Source organism: Podarcis bocagei (assembly GCF_964188305.1).
Source record: "Podarcis bocagei genome assembly, chromosome: 12".
Classification (NCBI taxonomy): Eukaryota; Metazoa; Chordata; class Lepidosauria; order Squamata; family Lacertidae; genus Podarcis; species Podarcis bocagei.
Genome location: NC_138137.1, coordinates 24058401 through 24084861, shown reverse-complemented (window position 1 = coordinate 24084861; position 26461 = coordinate 24058401). Strand labels below are relative to the sequence as shown.

Sequence of the window (26461 nt, the reverse complement as noted above, 5' to 3'; positions counted from 1 at the left end):
AATCCTATGGCCACTAGGAGGGCAGCCCCAGGGGACATGGGATAGATGGGATATCTCTATCCGATATCCAGTCTCTGAGAGGGAGACCCTATATTGTACCCCCATTTTCTGCTGCTGCTAAAGCCACTGATGGGCTGGATCAGCCAATGTTAGATATCAATGTTAGTGTCAATATTGGTGGGCCAAAAAGAAAGATTTAGGGGAGGGGACAGAATGGGGAAAGTCCAGGGAGCAGTTTGCTTCCAAGAATTAAACACCGTTCCAATGCTTCAAAGTGCCCCTAAAGCAGGGAGAAGTTTAATCACTCTCAGGAGTGTGTCTAAATCTCTCCCATTATATCACATTGCATGGGAAAACATGCAAAAATGGGGGGGGGGGAGGTTAAACTAGGAAATGGGTGCAGGAATGCAAAAGTGTTCGTCTGCCCTCCTTTCCACCTTGCTGGCTCAAGCCTGTGAGGGTGCTGGGTATGGGAGCGGAATTGCCTTCAATCTCTCCGTCTATTTAGGACTGCAGTCCAAATAAGGCTTCAGTAGGCTTATAATGTGAAAATACAATGCAGATGGCTTGGAATCATTACAGTCAGCCAATTACATGTGTCTCTCACCTTTCTTCCATCATGGAACTCAAGGCTGTGTACAGAAGACTCCCAGACTGTCTCCCTTCAAGATACTGACTAGATCCAGACCTGCTTAGTTTTAAGCAAGGTTGCTGCATTATGTGGCTTTATACCTCAGGACCACATATTAAACACATGTTTACACATTAGACAACATTTACGTATTGAATGAGTATCACACAAAAGACTAAAAAGTGTGTGTGTTTTTAATGTCACATGCAAAATGATCAGTCCTCAGAATGACACTGTACTTTCTCAAGGAGAAATTATGGATCAATCCCATACAGGCATAAAGGTAAAGGTAAAGGGACCCCTGACCATTAGGTCCAGTCATGGACAACTCTGGGGTTGCCACGCTCATCTCACTTTATTGGCTGAGGGAGCCGGCGTACAGCTTTCGGGTCATGTGGCCGGCATGACTAAACCGCTTCTGGTGAACCAGAGCAGCGCACAGAAACACCGTTTACCTTCCCGCCGGAGCAGTACCTATTTATCTACTTGCACTTTGACTTGCTTTCGAACTGCTAGGACAAACTCATTTCTCAAGTATGGATCCTTATGCAGCCAAAACAGCACTATACCTGCACGAAAAGGAGGTATCAGTAGGCTTAGGGAACCCTGAAGTTTGCAAGAAGTACCAAAGAAAAGAAACACCACCATTTGGGCCGGAACTAAGGGGACAAACCCCCCAAAATAGACCAATGAGGACTGAGCATGTTCAGTTGCCACACAATGCTGACTGACTGTTGTGGGCGGAGCTAAAAAGGGGCATGGCTGGCTGGCTCCATGAACAGGAGAACCCCACGCTACGTTTTGTTGTAGGTCACACTTGTTAAGACTAGTTCTCATTGAGATGGTAAGCCTGTGTTTTGACTCTCCCACTTCTGAGTTCATGCAGGGACTCCCTACCACCACCACCAAAAAATCCCCATAGAAACTTAGTTGTCAGTTCTAGCCTAGTCTTCTCCTTGACATGCTAGCTTTCTATGTTCATGGATTTTTAAATATTTTCAAATGGATGAGTATGCTATAATGCAAACCATCACCTGCAATCTCAGGTCATAATGCTCAGACGCAGTTTGCCATCTCAGAAAAAGAACTAAATCTTAGGTTTAGAACACATTTGGTATGCTTTCCATCTTAAAAGTATATTCACAGCTTTTCATTTTATAGAGATAAAAATTAATCTTTGCATCTTATCAAGTCGAACGTATTAACATTTTGAATGAATTATCTGGTTCTTGCAACTTGCCTCCCCTTCAAAAAAATATCCCAACAGTATTATTTCTTTTACAAAAACAACCACAAGCCATTCATTCCCTTGTTCATAAATAAATTCATTTCTGTGCACATTGTTTGAATTACCATCTGAAGTTTGTCTTGTTCTTTCTCTAAACCAAGTCTGAGGGAAGGGTGTAAATATATGACTACAAGAATAAAAACACATGATTCCAGTTGGTCACTGCCAACATATTAAAAAATAAGATCAGACAAAAAAAATAATATTATCTGCCAAGTGACGTGTTACTTTGAACCAGCTGTTTCTGTGCTTTGTCACAAATATTCAATCCAGCAGCTACTGGAAGCCCTTCCCTGAACTGTAAGCAATAACAGTGCATTAAGTAAAGAGAACACAAGATACCATTCTTTCTTTGAGAAAAGTGGGAACATATTGGATTTTATAGCAGGAAAGATGGCAAGATGAAAACTACTAACAATATGCAATGAACCAAACATTTAAAAACTGGAATTCCCAATTACAAAGTACTCTTGTCAATATAGACATATGACAGGAAACCTAATTTAGAATGCAATTGTATGCATGTTTAGCCAGAAGGAAGTCTCACTGAAGCTGAATGTGACTTGCTCCAAGATAAAGTGTATATATGATTGCATCCTTAGGGCCCTTCAAAAGAAATCAAGTAGCAATGCATGTTCATGGAAATCAAGTAGCAATGCATGTTCATGGAATTGCATGCAGTGGGCAATAATGTATAGAACAGGCGACATTTCTTGCAAGCATAGTCACTGGAAAAGTGACATCGCAGCAGAAGAAACTGTTGCCAAGTCTGTGATTGCCGGAATCTATACACTACATTTTCCCAAAGATGGTTGGCACTGCTCAGAAAGCATCTTGTGCTGGGCAGGAATTAGTCACTGGACACAAACTATACTGGCTGGTGCTGATGGGAGCTGAAATTCAGCAACATCAGCAGAGCCATTGCTTAACCACTCCTGCTTCATGCTTTGTTTGTAGGTTTCCTGGTGGCATCTGACTATCCACAGTTGCAAAGCAAGATTCTTGACTACATTGACGCTCGGTCTGATTCAGCGGGACTCTTTGTTCCTACGATGCAACTGTTTCGGGAATCTCTTGAATGGTGGTGGTTGGGAACATATTGGTTCTTTTAATGTATCTTTTGCTTAAAAATGATATAAAAACAAACACCACCACCCTATTTAGTTCAAAGTTTGGATGGGCTTCAAGTATAACACTTTGAGAAGTTGAGCAGCCGTAAAACCATTAGTAGTATTTTTACAGTTCATCTCAAGCTCACCAAAATTTCTGCAATGGGTACAAATGCTTCTGAAAATATTTCTAAACTGCGCTTATTTAAGTAGAAGTAATATCAACAGTTCTCTAAGTGGGAACTACGTCCATCAAATAGCCATTCCAGAAATGAGCAGGGAATGCCTAAAGATCACTGTTAATATCTACTGGTTTAACTCTATAATAGTGAATGTTTCCAGAAGTGTGCAATATTGTCCGCATTCCCTTGTGATTGCATTAGAAATTCACTGCAACAGATCCATAGCCTTTAATTGATTAGATGCTGTAGAAAACCACTCTTTATTCAAAGCCACATAGGCTCATATTTATATATAAAAGCAGCTTACCTATTAATGTAACTGAGAGCAACATAAGTTGGCTGTTGTAGTTCTTGCTTCTCCAATACACGCGGGTCTGTATCTGTAACAAAATATATATGATTAAGAGGGTTTGATTGAATTAGGATTCAAATCATATGAATAAAAAAGGCATCTGATGCCCGGCTCTTCAAATCATATACAGGACAGATTATTTTTTCATTCTGAAATAACAGACATACTGGAATACCATTTTTTTAAAAAAAGATTGATTTTTTATTAGTTCACATCATAATTGGATTAAATCGCAAAAATGGAAAACAAATAGGACATGATATAGAAACAGAGAAAATAGCCATCTGATAATGTACACATACCCAAGTAAATAAACTTAAAACAAGAGTTAAGGAAACAAACTGGTTCTTTATTGAGGTGCAATCACATCTGTTGAGAATTGCCTTCCATGGATGACATGAAAGAATGCCATTTAGTATATAATGTTTTTTTGGCCAGCTAAATGTTGTGCAAGATTATGGGCACCATAAAGTGTTGTGAATTAATTGTGTAATGCATGTGAAGCAAATGGATAGGCCACCAATGGTGGAATTGCTCCTGAAATACTCTTTATTGTAACCTAGTGTACAGCTGGCTCTTAAAACACGTTATAATAAAATTCTGTTCTAAGAATGCAGAATCCCCCTGGTGTGTCATAAATTCGTGCCCAACATTTTTAACTAGGCAGAATCTTTTACCTAAATTTTAAAAGTGGGGGAAATTGTTTAACAATATTATGAACAACTGTTACACTTTAACCGCATATTTATTTTTTTTAAAAAAGTTTTGTGGGGATACAAGTAGAATAACCATTTTGGCCTAGTTCTCCAATCTGTTAAAGTCATCTTGAAACCTGATTTTATCTTCTGAAGTATTAGGTACCCCTCCCAGTTTATATCTGCAAATTTGATGAAAACCCCTTCTATTATTTATTACAAGCCAAAAGATGCTGAATAATACCAGGCCCAGGACAGACCACTGTCACACCCCACTTGCCCAGGATTATTGTTATTGTTATTGTTATTAATTAAATTTGTATACTGCCCTTCATCTGAAGTAGGGTTGCCATATTTCAAAAAGTAAATCCAGACACAAAAGTTTTTTTGGCAAATTCGTTGAGCTAGGTTGCCATACATCCGGATTTTCCCAGACATTGCAGCGATTTGTGTCCAGACACTGTTTCCGACTGTCATATTCCGGCTGTGTCCAAAAAATTCCGGACATATGGCAACCCTATCTGAAGATCACAGGGAGGTTTACAACATACAAATACAGAACGAGTATAGTAAATGCACAACACCCGCCCCCAAAACCAATAACTCCCTTTCTACAAACACATTAATAAGGCAATCAATTGTTTAATCAGCCAAAAGCCTGGCTAAAGAGAAAGTTTTTGCCAGGCAACTAAATGATATCTAATGAAGGCAGCAAGAGGGCCTCCCTGAGGAGAGCATTCAACAAATGGGGATCCACTGCAGAAAAGGCCAATTTTCTAGTTGCCACACTCTAAACCTTTTATAAAGGGGAGCACATGAAGTAGGACCTCAGATGATAATTGCAGGGTCTGGGTCTGTTTGTATGGGGAGAAGCGTTCCTTGAGGTACTGCAATCCTAAACTGTTTAAGGCTTTATAGGTCAAAACCTGAATTGAGCCTGGAAACTAATTGGCAGCCAGTGCAGTTGGGCCAGGATTGACAGGATTACATGCTCAGAGCACCTTGCCCCAGTGAGCAACCTTGCCACCGAATTCTGCACCACCTGAAGTTTCTGAACCATCCAGTCTAGGGAACCACTCACTAACAGTGCCTCATTCTTATCTAGATTGAGCTTCAGTTTGTTGGCTCTCATCCAGTCCATTGTAGAGGCAAGACAACAATTCAGCACATCCACTGCCTCACTTGCAGATGTAGAAGAGAAGTAGAGCTGCGTGTCATCTACCGGTACCTATTGCTGACAACATACTCCAGCATACTCCAGGGTGACAAGGGCGAGTACTCTTTGGCTTTGGTCAGTGAACCAGCTACAAATTCACCAAATACAGTGGTACCTCGGGTTACAGACGATTCAGGTTACAGACGCTTCAGGTTACAGACTCCGCTAACTCAGAAGTAGTACCTCAGGTTAATAACTTTACCTCAGGATGAGAACAGAAATCACACGGCGGCGGCGGGAGGCCCCATTAGCTAAAGTGGTACCTCAGGTTAAGAACGGTTTCAGGTTAAGAACGGACCTCCAGAACGAATTAAGTTCTTAACCCGAGGTACCACTGTAGTAACATTGTCTAGCCAGGATTTGCCAGGATTACTTTTCTTATGGCCCACTTCTACAAATCACTGCACAAGTAGCACATCTTTTTGAACTGTACAGAAGCATCCTAGTATTAGGTCAATGGCAGATTTCTCCACTCACACTATCACTGCTGCTACCTTGCTTGAAATCATGTAAGGGAAATGTATGTGGAATGTTGTGAACATACGTTAAAGGTGGAGGATGACAAAGTCCTGAAGAATAGTGAAACACTACCAAAACACAAATAAAAGCTTGTGTAATCTAACCGCAGTTAAGGAGTGTTCAGGGTTTTCACTGACAAAAGGGGCAGGGCTACACATCTGCCTCGCTAGCAAAGAGTAGCATTCTGCTTTAGCTGCAGGAGCACATTCTGTTTCAAACACAACAGCTAGGTTGCTGCAAAGATAATTCTGGCCTACCTGAAAACATTAAGAGGGGAAGCCCCTTTAATTAGCAATGCTTTTTCAGTTTGTTGAGGCATTTTATATGTCCATTTTAAAACAAAACCAAAGCACACACCCCAAGCACCAATTTAGACTGCTCTATTGAGATCAATTACCTATTTCCTGCCAATGCTCCAGTCCTGATTTTTCTCAAGCTCCGTCCTGTCTGTACAGATTATTTTCTGAAGCTATTCATTCAGAAATTCAAAGCAAAAATTGTGTGTGCGTGCACAGACACTAAAATACATGCCACTGGCATATTTCTATTTGAAAAGGAGAAACAAAGAGGAAAATTTATTCCCTCCAAAATTGATTTTCCAGTCTGAACAGGGAAATATTGCAATAAAAACCAAACCAGTGTGCTAATCTCCTCCTTTTGCTACATTAAGGCAAAGCAGAATTGAATATTTGAGTGTATGATGCTATACTATACCAAGTCTGACCATTAGTCCTATATTGCTTTCTTTTGACAGACAATGGGTCACAGAGGCTCTGGTTTGCTACCAGTTTGTCATTAGAATGTGGTGACCTAAATAGTAAGCCAGCGCCATTTCATCAATGGAACTATTTGGAAGGAAGCATGCCAGCCAATGGATGGATCTGTCTATGTCTGGACTGGTCTTTTGTACATGTCTGCACATAACTGTCCACAAATTTACTCTATAACATGTTGTGCCAGGTAAATTTCAATAAAATATTTCAAATATCATACGGGCATATCTTTTTAAAAAACACCACCAACAACAGGAAGTTTGTTTTTATGAAGGTTAATACCTGCCTCAAAGACCTTGCAAAGAGGACAGGTTATAAATATAACAGTGGAAATTTCAAACTGAAAATTATTCGGAATTACTTTGGGAATCCCCCCCAGTTTATAGATTGTATAGAATCTGCAACTATCTTGATGTCATGCCTTTGTGGGAGGAGAGATTTCCAACCAAGGTTCAAGCAATGGAGTCGATAACCAACCTTGAGTGAAATGATCACTTTGTTAGTAAACATTATCAAATCCTTGAAATTGCTTGATGAATTTCCAGATGCACCCAGATTTTGACCGAAAGAAAACACAGCTCCTCTAACATGCACAAACTCAGCTTCTTACATAATCAGTGTACCAGTGTGCCTAGACACAGCTCAACATTATTGGTACCTTGCTTAGCCCTGTTCATCAGAGATAACAAGGCTTTGGGGATTTAAAGGCAAGTGACCTCCATGAAAAATTACCAGCAGTTGCCACTTTAAGAGCTTTTCTTGGCTTCTCTTTTTTCGATATCCTTGCTTACATCCTGCCCACCTCGACCGCCTCCCCAGCAGATGGCTCGCCAGAATGCTAAGTACATGCCTCCTCTTCCCATTACTGCCTGCTTCCCCTCTTTGGGCCCAAATAACCACCTGTGTTCTTTCCCCTGTGGTTGTTCATTCATACTTATCACCCTTTCTCCCCAGCCTCCCTTATCCATGAAATTCCTTTCACTAATTTTTCATCCTCCTCCAGTTATGCTCTTCAGCCAGCTCTGTTCCCAATCTCGATTTCTGTGCGTTGCAATAAGTTATCTCCACAGAGGGAGCAGGCCAGCGATTGGAAGTGCTCTCCAAACAGATACGGCTAGCTTAGCAAGATAGACCAAAACAGGCATATAAAAATGCCAAGTCGAGGCTTTCAACTTTTCTTTAAGCATTAGCTGGGTAGTAAAATTAACTGAAAGTAGTCTAAACAGTTTCACATGGGATACCCACAGGGACTTAAATGTATCTGCAGATGACAAATGTTTCTTGAAAATCCTTCGCTGTGAAGCTGCTTTTCAACTCTGTTGGTCCTTTGTGGGGTGGGCGAGAAAGGGGGAGGAACAGGCTTAATGCAGCTACCACAGACTAGTGCACGTAAAACAGCTACAGCTGTCATTTATTCTGAACAGATCAGTCGTTGGTCATGTACCAAGCATCACCTTAACCCACTTGCTTCCTGAGTTAGTGTGTGGTACTAATGCCTCATTATTTTATGGCTCCTGTTGCACAATTAAGAACTTTACATTCCGTGTGCTCCCCTTCGCACCACCCCTCAAACAAGGCTTCAATGCTCAACGGCAAACAGAACAGGAACCTACCGCTTTGTACTAGGCAGCTATAAAGATTATGCAGTAAACCAACCAAGAGATCCGTCTGCCAGTGTCCCATAGCACCAGGTTGTTGGTTTTTTAAAAAGTTTCCTTTCCCTTTTTAAAAACAAGAGGAACTGAAACTGTTTGTTTATTTGGACTTTTAAGCTTGCACTTCATTGAACATTTAGAAGCGATCATATCTGAGTGACAAACACACATTAATATACTTTTAAAAAAATGTTTTCGCAAATAATCTTGTTATTTCATTCTTTTTGTAAATTGCTTTGAGGTTATTTGTACAATCAGGTGGTATATAATTGGCATAAACAAACAAACAAAAACATCAGCAGATTTTCGGGCTTTGCTGTGCAGCCAAATGAAATGAAATTCCAGAGACCATGCCCTAAAAGGCAAACTACTACTGTTGTTGTTGTTGTTATATTTTTATCTGATTCTCCATCACAAAGGAGCCCAGAGCAGCAAACACATAAACAATGTATAAATCTTCTAATAATAATGCTAATCATAATCATAATAACAAGGTGGGGAACAGCTACTAAAAACAGGAGCAATTAAATATTGCCCTGAGAAAAGAATGTTCTGGGGAAGTTGATGTACACATTCAAAAGCAGCACATGGCACTGAACTACTGTACCTCAGAATACGAGGGGAGGGCTACGTCTCCAAACACTTCCCCTTATTAAACACTCCCTGCATGCAGAAGACTAACATCCAAGGTGTGTGCAATTAGGAATGCGCATGCACACGTCTGTTTCCAGGCATCTGTAGTCCCACGATGGGGATAAGAAACCACGGTGGGGGTGGCTGACACTAGGGTTGGGCGGACAAGTCTATTTCTGGTCCATGCCACTTTTGGCATGTGTCCCCTCACAAGTCTGTATCATTCTACATTAAGATGCACATTTGAGTTTGAAACCCACAAAAAAAAATTCCACATTTCAAATGTGTGCTTCTTGGCATTTTTTTGTGTCTAAATATACGCATTTTAAAACGCATTACCCAACTTTTTTGGGCTGAGAACTGTATTGCAAAATTTGGAGCAGTGGGAAATCCAAAGGAGCCACATTCTTGTTAGTCCCGGTGGTGTGAATGAGGTCAGTTCATATTGGAATTCACACAAAGGAAAAAGTTGCTCAAGCATCACTTGTTGGCACACACCTGTGGCTGGATTGCTGCCTTCCAACATGTGAGCTGCAAGTAGGATTATCTGTAGTTTAACCTGGTGGCAAAGATTATTGCAGTCTTTTATGGATAGATTTGGCAGAAAGCAACAATATTGAAAACAGTGCTGCCAGATGAGCGCATCTTTGGGTTTAAATGGCTTGTCTGTGTAGAAAGTAAATACCCAAACTGGAAGTGCACATGAACACATCATTCCTATGATCCTATGAGGCCAAAAAAGTAAGAAAGTATAATTTAAATCATATTATTCACTAATCACCTTAAACTGAGATGTATATTGAAGTGATTACACAACAGGATTCAGAAGTGTCTATGCAAGTAAAATACTGTATGTATGTATCTGCTTGGGGGCAGGGAGGATAACCCGCTACATATTCAGTGTTCCTCACTTTTACAAATAATCTTGTTATTTCATTCTTTTTGTAAATCGCTTTGAGGTTATTTGTACAATCAGGTGGTATATAAATGGCAGAAACAAACAAACACATCAGCAGATTTTCAGGCTTTGCTGCACACCTCTGATTCACCTGCTACTTTGACCACAAAAATGTGGGCAAGCATGCACTCAATGACTTTGCTAGGAGGGGATTCAGCAACACCAGAGCACACAATATCCAGTACAGAGGAAATGCTCATCAACAAAAGTATGTCATAAATCCAGAACTGCCTGGCCTTCCGTTTGCAGGAACCGAGAATATCCCATTCTGTGAGTGGAGTAGATATGCGTATGTGTGTGTAGTAGTGGTGACTCAACAACATATTGATTATAGTTGTTTTAATTGCTTATTTCATCAACCAACTAGGTTCAATATTAATTTCATCTACCATCAAAACAATGAAGACATTTTTGCCCACACAAACTGCTTTGTTTATTTACATGTTTTAACTATATGACTAACCCCGTATTTCCTAATCAGAGAACTAACATGCAAGGAAACCAACCAACAGGAAAACGCTACTAATAAGAACCCTGGATATTTCCCTTGTAAAACCACACATCAAATTAGATAATGAAAACAAACAAGCAAAACAAAAGATGGAAAGCAATATTCCCTGTTTAACAATGATTTTTATACTGCTCTGAACTGGAGGAAGCTTATTGAGTCATATTATGGATTTTATGACTGTTTAAGGGCTTTCAATATCAGATTTTTTAAAATTTCAAATAAGAAAACTAATTGCATGACCATCTTGCTCCTCAGATACGAGCAATGCAACAAAAAATGACCTTTGAAGCTCTCTCAGAAACTTCATGTAGGCAATTAAAGTGAAAAATGAGATAGAATATGCATAACTTTTCAGCACTATCTCTTATGTATAAATAACACTGCGTTCAAACAAGGGCAGAGCAGGAAGAAGATCTGACCCAAACATTTATCAGCACAGTTACTTGTTTGTTTGCTTTCGCTTTACATGTGGCAGCATATGATAGACTAAATTGGTCTTTCAAACTTGAAGGCAACTTTCTCTCTCTTTTTTGCCATATTGTATTTGAATGTGCATTCTCAATTTAATGTACCCAGAATTCTTTGTGGGAGAAAGTGGACTTCAAATGTGATTTAGACATACACAGCCAACGCCTTGCAAATAACTTTGTACACCAAAGAAAACACAGATACACATCTTCTATTTAATTGTGTGCAATCTTCTGGAGACATAGAACTGCCACTTATTTTATTATTGATGATCCTCAGTCTAGAAGTACAGGTCCAATATCACATGCAATGATAATTTTCTGCTTATTGTGTTAATTTTTACATGGAAAACATAATTATTGATGCAACCCTAGGCAATAATTAATGGCTACCTTCTGCAGGTAGAACATCAATTAATCAAGTCAGCAGACTAGAGACCTCAACAATTATGAAAAAACACACATCTGAGATGAAAAAACCCCCACAAACCCTGAATCTACAGGGACAACTTGAGAAAAAATAAATACAGGTTAAAATGAGTCATTTAAGAATCTCTAAAGGTTTGCTCTCACATGTCACCCCTATCAGTTGTTTCTGGCAAGATCAGGTACCCACTCCATGCTTCTGAAACAATTCATTCCATATTAAATGGAGTGCCAAAATCCCCCCATATTCATTTATAAAAGAATAATTCCTTTCCTTTCCTGTTTACTGTGAGACACCTGAAGCATCTTGAACACAAAAAAATCAAAGAATCGTAGAATTATGGAGTTGGAAGGGACCCAGAGAGTCATCTAGTCCAATCCCCTTCAATGCAGGAATCTGACCTAAAGCATCCGTGACAGATGTCTATCCAACCTCTGCTTAAAAACATCCCAGGAAAGCGAGTCCACACTATTTACATTTCATTAATTAAAATGAAAAACACGGGAAACTTTATGCATGGTTTTATGCATGATTTTGGCCATCCATACTAACAGCTCTATAAAGAAGGCTAATACCATGACTGAGCAGAGATGTCATCTGTTGTCTCCTAGCTCGTAGCTTAAAAACTATAACACACCAGGTCTTTAAAGAAATGAAGTAAAAGTTAGGCTTCCTTCAAAACAGGCACAGGGGGCCATGCATGAGAATGAGGTAAAGAATTATTATACATAAAAGGTAAAGGGACCCCTGACCGTTAAGTCCAGTTGTGGACGACTCTGGGGTTGCGGTGCTCATCTCGCTTTACTGGCCGAGGGTCATGTGGCCAACATGACTAAGCTGCTTCTGGCGAACCAGAGCAGCGCACGGAAACACCATTTACCTTCCCGCTGGAGTGGTACCTATTTATCTACTTGAACTGCGTGCTTTCGAACTGCTAGGTTGGCAGGAGCAGGGACCAAGCAATGGGAGCTCACCCCATCATGGGGATTTGAATCTCTCCATGTCTGCCTGTCTGTCTGTCTGTCTGTCTGTCTGTCTGCCTGCCTGCCTGCCTGCCTCTCTCTCTCTCTCTCTCTCTCTCTCTCTCTCTCTCTCTCTCTTTTTCTCTCTCCTTGAAAATTGCATGGGATTGCACTGGAACCTGAACTACAAACATTGTGTTGTCCAAATAAGCACATGACATAATTAATTCAGGTAATTCAGTTCACATGTGTGAGCCATGTGAACATTACATGTAAAAGGTGCTGCCCTGCAGGCCGTGTAGTCTCTTAGCCTGCCTCCATGTCCACATGTTAGGAATGGAAACATACACAAGTGCAAAACCTTTCCACGTGAGCTAGAACCCTCATAATGCAATATTCCAGCTCACAGAGGTTTTCCCCAGCAGTTGCCCATCCTGGAGTGTTGATATCAGGCGTAAAGCCAAACAGTGCAGCCTCAGATACATAGTCAGAGCTGTTGGCCCACAGACCCTTACTAAGCATGAAGGCAGGCATTGTTCAGATGAGATGTACTGTGTCGCATGAGAACTGAGCATCGTGGCTGCATTTCCAGGGAAGCTGCAGGAAATAAAAATATGTGGCCACTAACCCTGCCTGAGGTGCGGCATTACCTTAGTAAAACTGTTGGCAGCAGTAAAAAATAAAATAAAAATGAACAGATAAGCAGTTTAATGGCAACTTCGAACCCCCCAACTAACGCTCTCCCTAAAATTTGGAACCATAAGGTCTCCCAGGAGATGTTTCTTCTGAATTTTAATTTGGATGATCCTCCAGCGATGGTTTTGGTTTTGTCAATTGGGAGGCGCTTGTCATATACAGAGCTCAATAATGACAGAATCTGGGAAACTCCTGTTTTAGTACAATGGGCCTTAAATGTAAGAAGACAGGAAACAGTTGCTAAAAAGAGCTTTTTCTAAAAAGGAAAGCCTGCCCCCTTTATGACTCTAGGCCATGGGTAGGCAAACTAAGGCCCGAGGGCCGGATCTGGTCCAATCGCCTTCTAAATCTGGCCCGCGGATGGTGTGTTTTTACATGAGTAGAATGTGTGCTTTTATTTAAAATGCATCTCTGGGTTATTTGTGGGGCATAGGAATACATTCATTACCCCCCAGAAATATATATAGTCTGGCCTCCCACAAGGTCTGAGGGAGAGTGGACCAGCCCCCCACTGAAAAAGTTTTCTGACCCCTGCTCAAGGCTACCAAGTGCCCCCAAAGCAAGAAAAGTGTGTATTTGTTGATTCTCTCCCTCCCCCACATTAGCATTTGCATAGCTAAGGACCTACAGATTAAAGGTAAAGGGACCCCTGACCATTAGGTCCAGTCGTGACCGACTCTGGGGTTGCGGCGCTCATCTCGCTTTATTGGCCGAGGGAGCCGGCGTACAGCTTCTGGGTCATGTGGCCAGCATGACTAAGCCACTTCTGGCGAACCAGAGCAGCGCACGGAAACGCCGTTTACCTTCCCACCGGAGTGGTACCTATTTATCTACTTGCACTTTGACGTGCTTTCGAACTGCTAGGTTGACAGGAGCAGGGACTGAGTGACAGGAGCTCACCCCGTCGTGGGGATTCGAACCGCCGACCTTCTGATTGGCAAGTCCTGGGCTCTGTGGTTTAACCCACAAATCAAGATTCACTCGAAATCCTTTCTTTTCATCCCATCTGCATAATTCTGCCTACTCACCTACCGCAAAATTAATGCCATACACTTTTAGAGCATATGCTGCAGCCCTGTATTACCTGTATTACAGAGAAAGCTGAGGCTATTCACAATAAAACCTCAGGATCAAGGCATACAGCCACTTCCGCTGGTGCCTAAGAGGGAGACCCAGGGTTTTTCCAGTATGGCTTACAGCTAAACTGGCTCCTGTGTGCTTTCAATCTTGACTGGAAAAGAAAAGGGGCTGGTATACACATTCAGCAGGAGGTAGAAGTCTGAGATGATAAGAGAAGACTGTACCATCTCAATCTGTTTTGGAATTCTCCTGCATACATGTAACATTGCAAGTAAATTATATTGTTTCGGAGAGACAGAGAGGTTCTACCCTAGCCTGTTCCCTGCTTTGCTAATTTTTCTAGGTAAATTTAAAAAATGTGATCCCCACCCTCTCTACCTGCAGTCTGAAATGATGAGCACCATTATACCACCACGCAATCAGCCCACTTAATTTACTATATATATAGATAGATAGATAGATTCTTTATTGTCATTACACTAGTGCAACATTGCACAAGTGCAACGAAATTGGATGCCATCCCTTAAAAACAGTAAAAGCAAAACAACAACAACCAACCAAACCACCTTCCAACCACCCCCACCCCCACCCCCAAAAACTCCCAGATCTCACTATCGAGTTACAGCATTCAGAAAGGCCACAGCTCTTGGATAGAAACTGTTTTTCAGTCTATTTGTCCTTGACTTGATGTTTCTATACCTCCTGCCAGAAGGCAGTAGTGCAAACAGACTGTATCCCGGGTGAGATGGATCCTGCAGGATGTTGTTTGCTTTCCTAAGGCAACGGGAACCGTACAGTTCTTCCAAAGGTGGGAGAGGGTGACCAATAATCCTTTGGGCTGTGGTTATGACCTTCTGGAGCACCTTCCTCTCTCTAGCTGTACAACTGGAGAACCAAGCACAAATACAATATGTGAGTATGCTCTCTATGGAGCCTCGGTAGAAGGACACCAGCAGTCTCTCACTCAGATTGTTCTTTTTTAAAAGTCTGAGGAAATAAATTCTCTGCTGGGCCTTCTTCACCAGAGCAGTGGTATTTGCGCTCCAAGTCATGCCCTGATCCATAATCACTCCCAAAAACCTGAATTCCGCCACCCTCTCCACCCGTTCCCCGTTGATATACAAGGGCTGAATGTCCGCCTTTTTTTCCTGTAATCCACCACCAATTCCTTGGTCTTAGCCGTATTAAGAGCTAGATTGTTCTCTCCACACCAAACACAGAGCCGCTCCACCTCGTCCCGATAGGCGGACTCATCCCCTCCTGAAATGAGCCCCACCACCGTAGTATCATCAGCAAACTTGATGATTTTGTTGCTGGAGTAGATGGCTGTACAGTCATACGTATAGAGAGCATAGAGCAGGGGACTCAACACGCAACCCTGTGGTGAGCCGGTGTTAAGGCTAAGGGCTGTGGACACATGTGACCCTACTCTAACCCTACTCTAACCCTCTGAGAATGTAGACCAGGTCAGGGGTGTGGCATTGCCGAGCTGTGACATCAGTGCAATGCATGCATCTTTTGAAAGGAGGTGCATGCAGACAACACCCCAATGCCTTTTAGGGGAGGCAAGCAGCACCTGCAGTCATTATGCTATTGTAGCCTTTCCCCCCAATGCTAGAAAGAGCTAAACAGAGCTTTTTAAGTTTACTCCTCCAGGTTGACAGTGACTGGGGGATTGAAAAACAGCAGGAAGGGGAAAAACAGGGAATGAGCAAGTGGTATGGCAGGCTCTGCAAAATTATTTACTAAGACATTCCTCTTGCATATGGATCAGTTGTACCATACAAAATGGATAGGTAACCTGTAGCCCTAGGGCCTAATCTTTCTGGGCTCAGGACCCATTCTGTCCCTCTCCGGGGGGGGGGGGGGGGAGAGAGAGAGAGAGAGAGAGAGAGAGAGAGAGAGAGAGAGAGAGAGAAAGAAAGAAAGAGAACAAAGCAGCTGGCAGAGAAGGGGTTTGGCAGAAAGAGAGACAAAAGAAGGTGGCAAAAAGAGAGTAAGGGCTGTAGCACTGCCCAAAGCCAGTTTAGTATAAATAAAGAACAGTTCTTAAGCTCATTGTTTTTCCACAAGCATCCTTGAATTCAGCTAGTGCTGATACCATACTGACATCTTGTGGTCTGCTTTTTTATAACATAAAAAAGAGAATCTATGTGGAAGATGCCCACACACATGCCAAATTTTGCTGTTACTATATTATGAAAGACTGATTTACATTAGTGGTTTATAAAGCAAGGAGAACTTAAAAAGACCTGTGCCATCTTTTAGGCTGCAAAAAGTATTGTTATGATGCAGATTTCCTGACTTTTGGTTGTGAACAGATAGTTGACATGCTCACTTAGGAAATATATTTGCATTATAGAGCAAAAACAGACACAGGGATAAAGTTTTAGGCATTAAAGCTTAAGGAAGACAGCCTTTTGTGAAAAGAAATGGGGATTTGCTCTACACACACACACACACACACACACACACACACACACACACACACCGTGGGCAGTGCTGCAGTCCTCTGCAGGACACGGATGAGAGAACCACTTGCTTAAAGGGTTCTACAATGTCAGTTCTGTTTCCTTTTATTGTCTTGTTTGGTATATCATGATAAAGACTGCCCCCCACATCCCTCCTTGAACATATGAATCATTCGTGCAAATCAAGTTAAGGAGAAGCGCAGCATGCTTATTTCCTTCCTCAATTTCCACTTTCACCTAAAGCAACTGCTTTTGAAGCAAAGAAGTTTGCATTTCCCCCAAAGATTCCTAAGCGTATAGCTTTGGGGCAAGACTGTATCAGAAATTCTCACAGAAATCATATGCTCAGGAAGCTTTTAGGTGAAATGCAACTGCTTTGCCTCAAATTGTAAGGCAGTAGCAGTGGTGAAGGAAGGCTCTCTGGCACCCGGTCTGGGGTGTTGAGGGGCAGGGCGAACCGTCCACAGGGTCAGGGCAAACTGCCCGACGGTGCCATTCAAGTGCCAAACGGATGGTGCTCGAATGCTGCCCATACAGATGGCACTTGAGTGGCGCCCATAACAACGGCACGTGCCCTTGGCCGCCCTACAGTGAGTGTAGCCCTTGGCCAGCCTCCATTTTGTCACCCCCCTCAGGGTAACACCCGGGGCAGAACGCCCCCCACCCCCTTCCTGCGCCCCTGGGCAGTAGCATTTGTTGGTCTGCACTGTAGCAGCATCCTAAAATGAACTAGAAAAGTGTGCTTTTTTCAATACTATAAAATAACCACTGCACTAGTACACACTGTTATATTCCTGGGTCAAAGCTTGACTAGAACAATGTGTACAATTTTATAGGCCTAAAAGAAACACAAACAAACCCAACAACCAGAGACAAACAGTTTCAAAAGCTTTATACAACTAAAACCACCACATTGCAGCCAGGACAACTGCCAAGATGACAATTCAAAAATCTTCGTCAAGGCAATTTCTAATTACAGTGCTTTGCAAAAACAGAAGAATTATAGGATGCCTTCATGAGACAAGGCAGTGATGCAAGTTCTGGCTGTTAAAGATATGTAAGGGCTCGTCCACACTTATGCTTGTCGGACGCCTAGAAAACATGGGAGTTTTCCACTTGTCCTGTGCTTTTGAGGTACAGGTCAGAGCAGTTTTTCACTGGTCCCACAGCTTTGCCCAGGAAAGCTTGCTGCTTCCACTGAATCAGAACAAACTGTCAATCTGCAGAAAAGCCAATTGCAGAAAAACAGCTGGTTTTCCAGGGGGAAAATGGCAGGGCAAGCAAAAGTATGGATGAGCCCTAAGTAGTGGGTGTTATTGCCTTCGATTTCACATCTTTTGGGATGGGCAAAATGAAGGAATTTATACATTACACTCACTTTTGCAGTGTTGCATTCACTAACTAGCTGTCTCAACAACACTTCAAAGTGATCATCATCCCTTTTGTTTTATTTTTTAGGTAAAACAAAAACTATATTGGGCACATTTCTAAACCACATTCTTTTCTCACTTTAAGAAGAAAGAGGCTATGATCCTGAAGACATCATGAGCATATAAACCATCTGAAATGAATTAGTGCGTTCCATGTTTGTTGTGCTCTATCAGCAGATGTTGTTCGTGAAAAAGTACAGCGTGCCATTCACCAGCAACAATATTGTTATTAATTGTTAAATGGGCCAACACATTTCAGTTTCTCTTTCAGTGGAATATATTAATAAAACCTATTATCAGAGTTCAATCACTTCACCTGATAAACACACAAAGAGACTTTCTTTTGTCATACAGGTTCCATTTAGATATTATACCAAACCAATGGTGACTACAGACCCTCCAAGTATCCTTATTTTCCAGAGATGTCCCTGATTTAGAGAAGCAATCCCAGTTTCTGATTTGATCCTGGAATGTCCCACTTTTCCTTAGGATGTCCCTGTTTTCATTGGGAAAATGATGGAGTTATCCGACCTCTGAGCCGTCTGAAGGCAATCCTGTATAGAGAAATTTTTTTTAATGTTTAATGTTTTATTATGTTTTTATATATGTTGGAAGCTGCCCAGCTTGGCTGGGGCAACCCAGTAAGATGTGTGGGGTATAAATTGTAAAATTATCATTATGTAATGGGATGTCTCTATTTTCATCGGAGAAATGTTGGAGAGGATTTTACTATGATTTGACGTGTTGTCTGCTCAGCCACTCCATGGTTTTCAATAAATCAACAAAACAGAATCAGAAACCATGGTTTGAAATGAATATACACCAACTGTGTATGGAGTTATGCTTGAACTGACAACCCATGTGTTCATTAGAAGCTCTGCCCCTGGAGGCAGCTGCATAGTAGAAACAGGAGTGCTGAGCAGACAGAAAACAAAAGCAGGCATGTATCTCTAAATCATGGTTTGCTGAGCATATGGAAAAATGAAAGAAGACTAGCAGCTCTAAATCATGATTTGGCTGTGCGCTTGGGTGCTCAAACATTATCTGGATTCACAGTTATGGTTAGTGCAAACTTTGTTTTGCTTTGAATTGATTGGCAGTTTTAGCCATTTATCATTCAGAGTGACAATCCTCATTTGAATGTGTAAATGATTTCCCCTTGTTCCCTGGGAGCCTACAAAGTCAACAAGCTAATTTTTTAAAAAATATGTACCCTTTTAATTAAATTGACATGGTGTGGGTGAAAGTGTGCCAGTTGACACTATGGTTAAAACAATGATTGCAGAATAATAACTAAAACAGCAGAGCTCCCTAAAAAAGGTCACCAGTATTGTCAGGTCCTAAACAAACAAACAAACAAACCACACTGATATTTAAAAGCCTGAGTAAATAAAAAACGTATTTACCAGGTACCGGAAGACACAAGACTTGGCTCCAGGCAAGCCTCTGCAGGAAGATAATTAAAATTTTTAGTGCAAACACATAAAACCCTGAACAACTTAGGACCCAGTTATCTGCAGGAGTGATACTCCTGGTACTGTTCTACCTGGGCTTTTTGGGATCTGTGAGGAAGACCATTTCTCTGATTCCATCTTTGGGTGAAGCCCACAGCTCCTTGCCTCAAGATATGGCCTTCTCAGTAGTGGCACCCTGTTGTTCCTCACCTGAGGTATGGCTGATATGACAGTCTTATCTTTCCGTGCCAACTAAAGCCCCATTAAATCCTTGAAGCTTTTGGTGGGGAGGAAACATTTATATGCTGTTTTATGTTGCTTTTAAGGTTACTTTAAGTTTACTGGGTGTTCTATATATTTGTTTTTATCATGTAGCCTGCCCTAAGATGGCTTGCTGATGAAGGGCAGAATAGAAACTGTATTAATAAAAATATAACATCACGAAAGCAAGGATGTTGTAGGCTGTCCACTGAAGGTTGTCCCTCTCCACTGGCTGAAAGCAGAAAGAGACTGAGAGTGACAAATGCATCAAAGGGGACCGATTGTCTGGAAAAGGCACTGCCTGGATCTTTTAAAAGCCATTTTGGGGTCTTCCTTGCACTCACATGATTCTAAATTTCTTTGTGGCAGTTATCAATCACAACTATGACTCATTGGATAAAAACACCGAAAGCCTTTTATCTCAGAAAGCAATTCTTCAGAATTACACATGCATATTTTGCTTCACTAGGGGACGCGGGTGGCGCTGTGGGTTAAACCACAGAGCCTAGGACTTGCTGATCAGAAGGTCGGCGGTTCAAATCCCCCCGACGGGGTGAGCTCCCGTTGCTCGGTCCCTGCTCCTGCCAACCTAGCAGTTCAAAAGCACGTCAAAGTGCAAGTAGATGAATAGGTACCGCTCTGGCGGGAAGGTAAACGGCGTTTCCGTGCGCTGCTCTGGTTCGCCAGAAGTGGCTTAGTCATGCTGGCCACATGACCTGGAAGCTGTACGCCGGCTCCCTCGGCCAATAAAGCGAGATGAGCGCCGCAACCCCAGAGTCGGCCATGAGTGGACCTAATGGTCAGGGGTCTCTTTACCTTTATTTTGCTTCACAACTCTCGTTCTACAAGGACTAGAAGCTCACTTTTAAAATAAAATATATAAAAACTTGGGAATCTGGGTCCCCTGCTTATCTGGACACAGTACAGAAGTACTCCTTGGACTTCCTGTTGGCAGCTCTGCTTCTGAGAGGGAAGAATTGGATGGAAGAAACAATTTCAAACAGCAATTTTGAATCAGTCAGCAGAGCAATGACTAAGCACCTTTCTCCCATAGTTGTTTTGCTTCCATTCATAGCCTCCTAAAGTTACTTTTCATTAAAAAACAACAACTGGGCTGTGCGAGGGGAGGACGTAACAGGTATCTGATTTGCCAGGTGTATAGATTGGCACAGGTATAGGAAAGGAGATAGGACGAGGTACAAATATACAAATATAATGAAAGTAACCTAGTGCAAATTATCCTAAGTAATTATAGTTTATAAAAATCTATATTCAATAATGTCTTCCTAGGAGTTAAGAAATGATCAAAGCTGTCAGACGAGACTGCGAGCATCTCCAAGGAATGACAGTTGTAATCAGAATCCTATTGACAAGAGTGTTCATCATTATGACATTTGCTGGTTTTTCAATGAACTCTCATAAACCTGGGCTGATATATAGTCATAGAGAGTTCTGGTTTAGGTGCCCTTAAAAGGGAATTGGACAAATGTATAGAAGTTAAATTTATCAATGACAATTAGATCTGTGGAAAGTGTAATATGCCTTAAATACTAGTCAGTGGCAGCAAACAATGTGGCGCGGCCATTGCCGTTTTTCTTTGCTTATAGGCAATTGAGAAGCAGGATTGTGGATTAGATAGAGCTAATATGCTAATCTAGAGAGTTAACTGGAAATTAGCTGAAATAAAAAGGATTACAGTATCAAGCGGGATTGGTGACTGGGAGTGGCCGCCGAGACCATATAATGCCGGTCCTGAAAGACCTACATTGGCTCCCAGTACGTTTCTGAGCACAATACAAAGTGTTGGTGCTGACCTTTAAAGCCCTAAATGGCCTCGGTCCAGTATACCTGAAGGAGCTTCTCCACCCCCATCGTTCAGCCCAGACACTGAGGTCCAGCTCGAAGGGCCTTCTGGCGGTTCCCTCACTGCGAGAAGTGAAGTTACAGGGAACTAGGCAGAGGGCCTTCTCGGTAGTGGCACCCAACCTGTGGAACGCCCTCCCACCAGATTTCAAGAAAATAAACAACTACCTGGCTTCTAGAAAACATCTGAAGGCAGCCCTGTTTAGGGATATTTTTAACGTTTGATGTCTTATCGTGTTTTTAATATTTTGTTGGAGTGGCTGGGGAAACCCAGCTAGACGGGTGGGGTATAAATACATCATCATCATCATCATCATCATTATATCCAAAGCTTAATGCTAAATCACATGTATTCCAGGGAGCCCTGTTTTGGGAAGTTTTGATGTTTTACCATGTTTTTATATGTGCTGTAAGCTGGAGAGTCACCTTTGGTCATTGCAGTCAATGCTGAGCTAGAAGGAGCAACGGTCTACCTGGATACAGGGCAGCTCCCAACATTCCTAGGGCTTCTATAATTCAGAGTTGCCTTCTGAGTGGATAAAAATTCTATTGCTGCACCGATGTGAAGCGGAATCACAGAGCGGTACTTCTGACTGGGAAGAGACCTTGCAGGCAGTAATGTTACTTTGCCACCCCCTCCTGCAATTACCGTGAAAGAGCACCACAATAAGGGCTTAAGTGAAATGTCAGATATGAGCAGCACAATTTAATCTTGCACCTGCAGTCCTTTTTTCATAGCACTTTAAATCACAGCAAGTAAATTTACAGCCTGTCATCCTTCCACTCAGAAGATGCCAGCCTCATCTACCCATTTGTCAGCCTCATAACTACCCCCAAAGAGCAACCTCTCTGAACCAGGGCCATAAAGCACCGCCTTGAAGTGCTTAACACCTAACTCTGCCACTACATCTGTGCGCATAAGTGTGGAAGACACTCAGGGCACTCACAACACTGTATGTCATTGTCTCCAGACTGTAAACTCCCTGGGACAGAACAGTTTCTCAGATTTCTTCATATACAATTTTTATACCAGGTACAAAACACACACACACACAATTGTGTTCCAGTATGCACTAGCAGCCATTTTAGAGTTCTTAAAACAGACTTCAGCAACGTCAGCTAATCCTTAAGGCAAACACATGCAATTTCTGGATGATGGAAAGCTAGGATAGGTTGTGAACACTGAAGCTCAGCAAAGGGATGGGAGGGGGAGACAAATGCATAATGTTACAGAAGACAAAACGGGAAACTGAAATGCACATTGCATTTCTTAGTTAATCAATACGCCATGCCGATATTAATCCTTCATACAATTTTCCTTTACTTTTGCAACCACTGGCCTGTTCAACTTTCGCCTTCTTAGTTCTGTGTGAAATGTTCTCCCCTGATGATCTCCACAATCCAGCAATTCCATTTTGAACAACAAAGCATTACAAAGCATTAACCATGGTTGCCGTTTAAAAACATTATAGGTAAGCCATAACAATATAAACAGGCTAACACAGCCGACACCAGGTGAGCCTCACGAGGGAGGGAATCCTGAACATGAAGCAGACTAAATCTCCCTGCTACCAATATGGACCACCTTCTGCTATTAAGAAGTAGACTAAGGCTGGATCTAGACACATTAAAGAAGTGATTCAGTTAAACGCATTGTAAACTCATACAGGGAAATCCAGCAGGGAAAGACGGGACTCCACAGTGCCATCTGGTGTCACAGTGTTATATTGCATATACAACGCATATAACCCCCCATTTTTTAAACCAGTCTAGCTGAGTCTGAGATGTGTTTGTGGTAAACCCTGACACATGAAAAAGATTCAGGTGTATTTTTGCTTCAAGGATGCATTGAGGAAAATACACAGGTGGCCCTTGTCTCTTGAAGCATACTTTCCTGACAGACATACATGCGGCTGCCTCAGATGCTATGGTAATATGCCAGAAGGAACCGTGCTCAACAAGGGCCAAAATGCACATGTGTGTCCTCGAGCCCATTTCTCAGAGTTTAAGCACCAAGAGACGGAAAGTGAGAGCAGAACATCTGAGGGAAGGGAATGAGTCTCCATTACTGAAGTTGGTCTGCTCAAAATCTGCCTCTCTCTCTCCATGGCTTCCTTTTCTTTTTTAAAAAAATGACAGAAGTTAGTCGAATAATTGCCTGCCATATGTAGCTTGTCCCTAAGAAAATGTGCCTAGTTAAATGTAAATATAAGTCTAGAGGATAAAATGCTTTAGAATTAGTTATATGGAAGTAAAGGTAAAAGACCCCTGGATGGTTATGTCCAGTCAAAGGTGACTATGGGGTTGCGGCGCTCATCTCACTTTCAGGCCAAGGGAGCCGGTTTGTACACAGACAGCTTTCCGGGTCATGTGGCCAGCATGACTAAACTGCTTATGGCACAACAGAACACTGTGACGGAAACCAGAGCGCACGGAAACGCTGTTTACCTTCCCACCACAGCAGTACCTATTTATCTACTTGCACTAGCATGCTTTTGAACTGCCAGGTTGGCAGGAGCTGGAACAGAGCAACGGGAGGTCACTCCGTTGCAGGGATTCAAACTGCCAACCTTCTGATCGGCAAACCCAGGAGGCTCAGTGGTTTAGACCACAGCGCCACCCGCGTCCCTTTTAAGCCCCATTGCGCTTCCCAGAAACCAACAAGAGGGCAAAGATTCACCCAGTGACAGAGTGTCATCTGCAGCTGGCTAAACAACGTTATTTTTCAATGTATCCAGTGCACATGAGGATGCGTAATGCTGGTGTACACACCTACATTTCAGAACTGTAATTACACTTTTCAGTACAGAATACGGTATATAGTAAACATCTTGAATAAGTACATAGATATTTCTTTGCAGAATTCTACAAAGAAATATCTATGTACTTATTCAAGATGTTTACTATATATTCTATATAAAAACTAGGCTTTTTAAAAAGATTTAAAACTCAAGTTTAATAATTATCAAATAGGGTGGGGCTATGTGCAGCGAACCTTAAATTTTGAGACACTTCCACTTACCATCAAACATTTTTACTTGACAAGACAGAACTGGCACTCTTAAACATACCTATTTGGGGACTTATAAGGTACAGATGACATGCTCTATGTACATATTTAGGATTCTCAACATGGCGCAAGTCAAACAGCTTTGATTCAATAGGGTCCCCTAACAGTATTAAAAACTGTTCTAATTGCATTCTTCAAGCCAGCTGAAGGCTGACAGCTTCTGCTCTCCAGTTCGCTATCACAGCACATCAAGGGGTTCTATTATAAGAGGAGCACCTGGTCTAAATTTATTTCAGCAGCCCAGAGCAAAATGGGAAGGTGCTTAATGTTCAGCCACAATGGTGACAGTTTTACGAGATATCGAAGGTTTAGAAACAAACAAACGAAAGGTTTGAAAGGCGCGTGGATAGAAACTGTGACAATAAAAAATCAACATTAATATATCAATTTTAAAACATATACCACCCAGGAACTCCAGAGACAAGGCTAAAAGTTCAATGCAAGCAAATGCAAAGAAATATTTCCATCTTTTCCTTAACACAAGCCACCAATAATTCTGAGGAAATCAGTGCTATTCCATATCTATCTATAGAAAAGTAGCTACTGAGGATACAGAAAAGTACACTGAACAAATACTGGAATTTCAGTATTACAGCACTTGTCTTTTAGTAATTCTTACTTGTTTTCTTAACTATTTTCTTAACAGTATCGTCATATACATGCAACATCCATGTAACTCTAACCTACATTAAAATAGGTGGCAAATTGCACTATTCGAGAAGCCTTGCTTTAGAAGTCCTATTACAATATTTTGCATTTTCCCCACCCCTCCTTGAAAACAGATGTGGGGATTTTGCTGGGATCCTTATCTCAAACACAGAAGGTTACCCCTCACCCTGAAGTGCTTCATTCTGCTGTGTTGCATTCAATAGAAACAGTTGCAACACAAATGAATGGAGACATGGAATGTGGAGCAGTCAACTTAAGAGGAAAAAGCTCAGCTACATAAACCTATAGGCCAGGATCTAAATAATCGTGGCATTCGTTCCACAAGCCCAAGTGGTGTCTACTACACCAGTTTTGTTTCAAGCAGCAGCCCTCCTGTGCCACATGGCAAACTGCTTTTGTTCCAGAAGCACTCTGCGATCTGGCATAGAGGCACATTTCAGTTGTTCAAAGAAAAATACCAGTGGGCCATGCTAGGAAAAAAAACCTCACCGTGTAAAGCTTAGCAAACCTTGGGATCCAGGCTATGCATTATAACTCTAATTATTTGAGCCTCAAAAGTCAGCGTTGTTTTGAGTTACACAGCTGCATGTTAGTGTAACTGTGATAAGGGTGAGAATCTTTTTCTCCTGACATTTTGAGTGCCTCCTGAATGCTTCAGAGATATTATTACTGCTCTTATCCTATTTCTAAGCCCCCAGATCAGGTATGGAAGAAATCACACCGAGCACCACCTAAAAAGATTAGGATAGTAAACCAGTCCTTCACACTCGAAGGCCCATTACTTAGATATGCATGGAACCATTAGGAAATTTATGGTGCTGGGTAGGTTAGACTGGCTCAGGCGTCCCCAAACTTGGCCCTCCAAATGTTTTGGCACTACAATTCCCATCATCCCTGACCCCTGGTCCTGTTAGCTAGGGATGATGGGAGTTGTAATCCCAAAACATCTGGAGGGCTGAGTTTGGGGATGCCTGGACTGCCTGGAAGAGTGTGAATTGTGTGCTTCTCTCATCTCTCAACCAAAGTTCCCATACTAGGGCCACAGTCACTCTCACATTGCAGCTCCAGGTCTGCTATTCCTTATGCATG

General features: G+C 41.9%; 1 protein-coding gene across 1 annotated transcript in view; it reads right to left on the bottom strand.

The window, feature by feature from the left end:
- JAZF1 (JAZF zinc finger 1) overlaps positions 1 to 26461 on the bottom strand; it is a 132112-nt gene that overhangs the window by 56786 nt on the left and 48865 nt on the right. Inside the window, exon 2 of the mRNA XM_081164942.1 lies at positions 3518 to 3590. Coding sequence (XP_081021068.1) covers positions 3518 to 3590 — 73 coding nt within the window. The remainder of the gene's footprint in view (positions 1 to 3517; positions 3591 to 26461) is intronic.